Source organism: Sinocyclocheilus rhinocerous, unplaced genomic scaffold (genome assembly GCF_001515625.1).
Source record: "Sinocyclocheilus rhinocerous isolate Xijiao unplaced genomic scaffold, SAMN03320098_v1.1 scaffold1093, whole genome shotgun sequence".
NCBI lineage: Eukaryota > Metazoa > Chordata > Actinopteri > Cypriniformes > Cyprinidae > Sinocyclocheilus > Sinocyclocheilus rhinocerous.
This window is the reverse complement of record NW_015626381.1, coordinates 779,921-788,549: the sequence shown is the minus strand read 5'-3', so window position 1 is coordinate 788,549 and position 8,629 is coordinate 779,921. Positions and strand designations below refer to the sequence as shown.

At 32.7% G+C, this 8,629-nt stretch overlaps 1 protein-coding gene across 3 annotated transcripts in view; it reads right to left on the bottom strand.

Moving 5' to 3' along the window:
* Positions 1-6,619: 6,619 nt before the first annotated feature.
* Positions 6,620-8,629, bottom strand: part of LOC107712909 (cytochrome P450 1A1-like) — a 12,940-nt gene continuing 10,930 nt past the window's right edge. For 2 of the 3 annotated variants that reach the window (XM_016518321.1, XM_016518303.1), the window contains exon 7: positions 6,620-7,757. In XM_016518321.1, the coding sequence (XP_016373807.1) occupies positions 7,445-7,757 (313 nt within the window). In that variant the 3' untranslated portion in view covers positions 6,620-7,444. The remainder of the gene's footprint in view (positions 7,758-8,629) is intronic. The other variant, XM_016518312.1, reaches the window with a different exon arrangement.

Here is an 8,629-nt window from a genome sequence, read left to right as displayed (position 1 = left end):
TCACATATATTCAGTTTTGTTGAGTGTGGTCATAGAATGAGTAAACATGTTGTGACCGGTGGGATAACAGTGAATTTAGGTCTACAATATAAATCTAATTGCAGTTGTTAGAGAAAACTGCACTAAAATGTTGCAATGACAAAATATTGCACTAAATTTAAAGTTCAAATGTTAAAAATAAGTTACAATATTGATGTTGTAGTACTGGTAGCACTAATATAACAATTTTATATGTTACAATAAAGTTACACTTTTGAAATACGTTGTTTTTGTCTTTTATCTCAGTGTTCCTATCAGTGCTGTATAAGGGGTTTTATGCATAACAGTAACCTTAGAATGTGATCAAACAGTTTAAAATAGCTGGGTTGAGATAATGTCTGTATAGGTCTTTTATTAAGTTTTTAGTTTTATTTAATTTGAGTTATTTTAATACTTCAACAAACACTAAATGGAAATTAAATAATATATATATTGAATTTATAAATGTGGATGTACATATACAGTATACGTATATGTAAGTGTGTGTGTGGTTGTACATACACACATATGTAGTTGTTTTTTTGGTGTTTGGCTTAGTGTTATGTTAGAATCATTATTATACTCTTATTCCTTTTGTTCTTTAATATTTTGAATTGTTTTTAGCTTTATTTTTTGTTTTTCATTTACATGTTAAGTTTAGAAATTTTGTTGCATTTATTATGCATTTGTCATTTTTATTTAATCCTTTATCTTTTAATTAGTTTTGGATCTGTTTTTAGTTGTTTTAATGCTACAATTGATTGCTTCTGTTGTCCTCATTTGTAAGTCGCTTTGGATAAAAGCGTCTAATAAATGACTAAATAAAATAAATAAAATAAATAAATAAATATAACAATTTTATGACTGCAGAAATATGTTAATTCAGTAAATACATTATCCCACTGGCCACAATTTTGACCGGCCATAAAAAATTTTTTTACACACTTTTCCAAAAACTTTTTACAAAATTATTATTGATTATTTCAATGGGTAACTAATGACACATCATCTGGATATTTTCATGTTTGAAAAAAATTTGGGATTAAACAGGTTAAGTAGGAAAATAGTGTGTAAAATAATGCAAAAGGACAACAGTAAACACTCAATTTTCAGTTAAATTCAGCGCAGAGCAGCGCTGATAACCGACCGCTCATCCAGAGCCGTTCTGCCATTCAGGAAAAGTTCCTGGAAAAGCCTCGGAATGAAAAAAGACGAATTGCTCTGAAGGGAATAAACAGTGTTGTAAAGTGTAATTCTGTTCCATGCCAAAGGTCACCTGACCCAGATAAACACAGCGGCGGCCCGTTCAAAAGTCCACTGGCTTGTAAATGAACACCGGCGGCTTTAATCGTCCTCACTCATTAATCGCTGCAGCGTCTATAACAACAGACTCAAAGATTTCACCGCAGATGATAGTAACGGTGGATCATGTGACCGCTGAATGCCTCTTACACAAACATCTCAACTCACACTAGATTATATTTCTGCACTTTAACAGGAATATCTGGATTCTAAATTAACACGAAGCTCATTTGAAGTGGTGTTGAATTGCATGTCATGTGATCGAGGGGAGAGTCTGTGATTTCGTGACTACATGCATCATGTACTGTGTGTGTTACTATCATGCGCTTGTTCTTTTTGTTTTTTTAAAGCTGCACCTAGACAGCAGAAAGCCTTGATTTGGTAGCAGCGATTGCAGGCTCAGTGAGAGGGATTGTCACCTGAACTACATTAGAGCTGGATCTTTTCTAGCTATGATTCCAAATGAAAACCCTAATAAACTATATGCTGTAAACTAGAAATGAAAAACATATTATTAGTAACATAAAAATATGTTGCTAAAAATAGTTTTTTTTACTTTCATAAGGTCAGTGAAATGCATTTCATTGCATGTTGACAATGCATTTAAACCAGAGATATCAGGAAGAAATCCTTATTAGGAATAAGTCCTGAATAAATAGAATAGAATATAGAACAAAATAGAGAATAGAATAGAATAGAATAGAATAGAACAGAACAGAACAGAACAGAACAGAACAGGACAGGACAGGACAGGATAAAATAGAGTAGAATATAACAGAACAAAATAAAGTAGAATAGAATGGGATATATCAAAATAAAATAGAATAGAACAGAATAGAACAGAACAGAATAGAACAGAACATAAGATATTAAAATAGAACAGAACATAGAACAAGATAGAATAGAACAGGATATATTGACATAAAATAGAACAGAACAGAGCATATGATATTAGAGTAGAATAAATTAGAATAGAATAGAACAAAACAGGACATAACTGGAAAAAATAAGAGTAGAGAAGAGAACAAAATAAAATAGAATATAACAGAACATAAGATATTAGAATAGAATAGAATGCAATAAAACAGAAAAGAATTTACCTGAATATATCACAATAAAATAGAACAGAAAAGAAGATATTAGAACAGAACAGAATAGAATAGAACAGAACAAGATAGCAATAGAACAGAATAGAAGGATATATCAAAATAAAATAGAATAGAACAGAATAGAACAGAACATAAGATATTAAAATAGAACAGAACACAGAACAAGATAGAATAGAACAGGATATATTGACATAAAATAGAACAGAACAGAGCATATGATATTAGAGTAGAATAAATTAGAATAGAATAGAACAAAACAGGACATAACTGGAAAAAATAAGAGTAGAGAAGAGAACAAAATAAAATAGAATATAACAGAACATAAGATATTAGAATAGAATAGAATGCAATAAAATAGAAAAGAATTTACCTGAATATATCACAATAAAATAGAACAGAAAAGAAGATATTAGAACAGAACAGAATAGAATAGAACAGAACAAGATAGCAATAGAACAGAATAGAACAAGATATCAAAATAAAATAGAATAGAACAGAACAGAAGATATCAGAATAGACTAGAATAGAATAGTACAGTATGTGTCAAAATAAAATAGAATTGAACAGAACGCAAGATATTAGAATAGATTAAAATAGAATAGAATAGGATATATCAAAATAAAATAGAACAGAAGATATTAGAACAGACTAGAATAGAATAGAACGGGATGTGTCAAAATTAAATGGAATAGAACAGAAGATATTAGAATAGAATAGAATAGAATAGAATAGAACAGAACAGAACAGAACAGAACAGGATGTGTCAAAATAAAATAGAACAGAACAAGATATTAGAATAAAATAGAACAGGATATATCACAATAAAATAAAATGGAATAGAACAGAGTGTAAGATATGAAAATCAGGACAGGATAAAATAGAGTAGAATATAACAGAACAAAATAAAGTAGAATAGAATGGGATATATCAAAATAAAATAGAATAGAACAGAATAGAACAGAACAGAATAGAACAGAACATAAGATATTAAAATAGAACAGAACATAGAACAAGATAGAATAGAACAGGATATATTGACATAAAATAGAACAGAACAGAGCATATGATATTAGAGTAGAATAAATTAGAATAGAATAGAACAAAACAGGACATAACTGGAAAAAATAAGAGTAGAGAAGAGAACAAAATAAAATAGAATATAACAGAACATAAGATATTAGAATAGAATAGAATGCAATAAAACAGAAAAGAATTTACCTGAATATATCACAATAAAATAGAACAGAAAAGAAGATATTAGAACAGCACAGAATAGAATAGAACAGAACAAGATAGCAATAGAACAGAATAGAACAAGATATCAAAATAAAATAGAATAGAACAGAACAGAAGATATCAGAATAGACTAGAATAGAATAGTACAGTATGTGTCAAAATAAAATAGAATTGAACAGAACGCAAGATATTAGAATAGATTAAAATAGAATAGAATAGGATATATCAAAATAAAATAGAACAGAAGATATTAGAACAGACTAGAATAGAATAGAACGGGATGTGTCAAAATTAAATGGAATAGAACAGAAGATATTAGAATAGAATAGAATAGAATAGAATAGAACAGAACAGAACAGAACAGAACAGGATGTGTCAAAATAAAATAGAACAGAACAAGATATTAGAATAAAATAGAACAGGATATATCACAATAAAATAAAATGGAATAGAACAGAGTGTAAGATATGAAAATAGAATAGAATACAGAATAGAATATCAGCACACTGAACCATGGGACAGTTCCCCTGAATGTGGTTTGGTATATATTTTGGACAGTGAGCTGTATTTAGAGCTCAACACTCATCAGTCAGATGTTATATGATTAGTTCACTCAAAAATAATAATTCTGTCATCATTTACACACCCTCATGTCGTTCCAAACACATATGACTTTCTTTCTTCTGTGGAATGTGATGATGAGGATGATGATGATGATGAAGATGTGGGGTCAGACCTCATCGCTCCACCATTCTCAATCTCAAGAATCTTCATATCGTTAATGTCCATCTGACTGTGCAAATGAGGGAGAGTTTATAATACTTGCGGTAATTTCATTCAGATGATAACTAGCTGACCCTCATGTCGTTCCAAACACATATGACTTTCTTTCTTCTGTGGAATGTGATGATGAGGATGATGATGATGATGAAGATGTGGGGTCAGACCTCATCGCTCCACCATTCTCAATCTCAAGAATCTTCATATCGTTAATGTCCATCTGACTGTGCAAATGAGGGAGAGTTTATAATACTTGCGGTCATTCCATTCAGATGATAACTAGCTGTATGGCTTCTCTGCAAACCTGATGCACACCTAACATCCCCCGCGGTTAATGGACAGCAAACAGCCCAGTCAGTATTCAGCCACAGGAAGTGAGATCATCAGCATCATGAGTGTATGGTGACAGGATAAACATATTATATAACATACCATGATAACAATATCAAGATTTCAAAGTATTCACATGATATTTGTAGGCACTTTAAAGAAGGGTTTTCAATCTTTTAGACCCACGAACCCCCAACGAATCCTCCTCATGTGAAGGTCCCACATCCTAAAATGTCTATTTTTACATATAAAAGCCCATTATACTAATGTAAACTAATATACTATAGCAATTTAAATATTATTTAGTAAATATATAAATATTTAGTATCAATTAAGTTGCATAAGGTTTTTGGCTAGTAGTAGTGTACAGTTAATTTATTTAAATCTATTTTTATATTGTTTACTTTTTATTTTAATAAAATTTTATTGTTAACTTGATTATTGTAATGTAATTTGTGTTATTTATTTTAACCTATTTTTTATTCTTAACTTGATTGTTTTAATATAATTTGTATTTCTTTTAATCTAACGTGTTCTTTCTTTTCTTTTTTCCTTCTTTCTTTCAGTTTTTTTTCTGAACTTTTCCTACAGACCTCAGAATGAAATAAAAACCCCAGTTTTAAAAAGTACTTGTGTCACTTACAAAAAAAAGAGAGAAAAAAGTCTGTAAATGTGCGTTTTTGTGTTTATCAACTCATGCTGGTCTCCTCAAATTACTGATAAATCATCCTTAAAAAACAACAACCAGTCGCATACCTGGTGTGTAAGTTAAACTACTTCGTGCATGTGAGTTTTTCTGTCAACTCAAAACTACTGCGTGTGTGTGCGTTTGCTGTCAAGAGCTGTCGCGCGTCGATGACGTCACGACCGGCGAGCGACACTTCTGCTAGTTTAGTTTAGTTTAGTTTAGTTTTTTTTTTATAAGGCACATTTAAAAACAACAGATGTTGAAATCAAAATGCTGTACAGGAAATATAATACAGAATTAAAACAAAATAAAAGACTAGACAATATACAAAACACAACCAAATGTACAAATGAAAAAATTACACCCTCAGGAAGAATTAAATATAAATAATAAAAATTTGTAAAAAGAAAAAAAAAAGGTTTTCAAAGAGGATTTGAACAGAAATAGAAGGAGCACATCTAATATAGACTATTCCAGAGTCAAGAAAGCAGCCACCAGGGTGAGAAACAGAACTGATGGGCCAAAGGTGATTATTTCAGTTTTGTCATTGTTTAGCTGTAAAAAATTAATTTCCATCCAGCATTTTACAATCAAACTGGACACAGAACCGCTGTTATCTTTAACAGGAAGATAGAGTGAAGCGCCATCTGCATAGAAATGATAAGATAAGTTGTGTCTCTAAATAATATGACCCAGAGGAATCATATATCATGCAAAAAGAAAAGGGCCCAAAACGGAACCCTGTGGAACACCGTAAGAGATCTGAGCACAAGATGAGAAACATTCCCCTACATACACAGAAAAAGTTTTCTCAGTTCTCAGAAAAGTTATTAAAATTGAACAAGATACATTGACAATTCCATGCTTTTTTTTTTTTTTTAATATATGCAATGGTAATATTATATTTGTTTGTTAGTTTGTTCCCTAAAACGGTACTTTTGTGTCCTTTCATAAATCCATGGTTTTATTTGTAGTACATTTGAGAATCATGTTTGCAGTGCTACTATGGTATAACCATTTGATTCCATAACTACTGCCACAGTACATCAATAAATCAATCAGTGATTTACAGAAAAGTCTTGATTTTAGATTCATATTCTGTAACTCTACATAGTTAATGATGTGCATGATCTTTAAATAGAGACAGGCAGACACATTAACAATGAAAGTTTTATTATTCATTTAGCAATCATAAATAGGCTATGCAAAAACAATGTTGATATGGGAAACATTTGCACAAATTATTAATTGGAGTACTTCAGAACATTAAATTCCTTCATTATACAAAACAGTAAGCACCTGCCACAAAGAGTATCAGGTCATAGAGACAATTAAACAACAAAAACATAATTCAGGGAAGTAAATTTGATCTAGAATGATATCGAATGTCCAGAAGCACCTTGATAAATATAAAAAGGTAGATCCAAATCTTCAACAGTCTGTACAAACGTCACATGAAAAATGTGCACGGTAAAAGTGGCTGTATATTTACAAGTGGATCACATTTTGGGATCGTAATCGAACAGAAAATCGCTTCAGTGTATGTAGTCCAGCAGATCTGAGGAATCTGTATTAAGCTTATGACAATAGAAGGCATTCGTTTGACAGACTCGCACTAAAGCAGCATAAGGCGCATGAGCTGCGACAGGCACTCAGTGTTATCTGTGCACTATATTTGGAAGCACAAATATGTTATCAACATCAGCATTCGAGTTTTGAAAGGACAAACCCATGCATACGTGCATGTGCATATGAAAACATAGATGTATGTACATGATAAAGGTGATAAAGCCACATGCACACTGGGTTATCCAGCATTACTGCAGTAAAATGCACCGGATGCTTTGACATGCATCGCAGTCAAACATCTTTCAAATATTTGGCATTACGAGCCGACGGCGAGGTTTGCGCCGAACCGGAATCGCAAATGAAGGCGCTACGGATCTCAACTCAAACAATGCAATGTCGTTTTTTGTTCAGATTACGCCACGGAGCCAGGGATTTCGAAGCCGGGTTGCGGCGTGACGCGCAGCATACAGCGCTTGTGTTTCATGGTCAGCCCGTACTCTGGCGTCATATCCAGCTTTTCTCCTGGCATCCCGCTGAACTTTAACCTCTGGAGAAGGATGGCCAGGAACAGGAAGACCTCGGCACGTCCGATGGACTCTCCAATGCAGCGCCGCTTCCCAAGCCCAAAAACCAACACCTTCTCTCCTTCCATCTTATTCAGGTCCGTACCGTCTGCGGTGAGGAATCGGTCGGGGTTGAAGCTCGAAGGGTCCTTCCACAGTTCTCTGCAAGAAGAAACAGACAGTTCAGCTTCGTTTAAGAGTGCATTGCACCATTTACCGTCCACATTTAAGTCCAGTGTTGGGGGTAACACAAGTTACGTAATCAGATTACTTTTTTCAAGTAACTAGTAAAGTAGCGCATTACGTTTTAAATTAGAAGGAAATATCCGAGTTACTTTTTCAAAAAAGTAACACTAGTTACTTTGTTTCCATGTATTGAGTGACAGCTCTGGTGTTGCCATGGTGACAGAAATCAGGAGTAAGTGTAGAGCTTTGTGTGTGAACATGATCTTACTGTAGTTCTAGACTAAATGTCAACATGCATTTACTCATCTCACCTGCACACAAACAGATTCAGTATTCCTCAAAATGAATAAAAACAGTCAAATGCAAACTTGACAGCTCTGGTGTTGCCATGTTGAGAGAAATCAGGAGTAAGTGCAGAGCTTTGTGTGTGAACATGATCTTACTGTAGTTCTAGACTAAATGTCAACATGCATTTACTCATCTCACCTGCACACAAACAGATTCAGTATTCCTCAAAATGAATAAAAACAGTCAAATGCAAACTCAGAACATGATGCAAACCTGCACTAATTAAATATGTTAAATAAGACGAATATCATTTATTTATTTAATCCCATTTTATTAACCAATGATCTTCGATGATCCAATTCAACCATACTAATAAGTAAAAATGACACATTTGTGTTTGATTTTTGTTATTTCTGAATAACTTTCTTCTCCTGCGTCATATGCTTCATGTGATTAGTTTGAGCTGCGCCCTCTACTGTACAGACGTGAATTTACATTTCCTTCAGCCTGAGGCGTATTCATTTCACTTTTCTTATGAAAGGGCTTTTATGTTTGTAAAA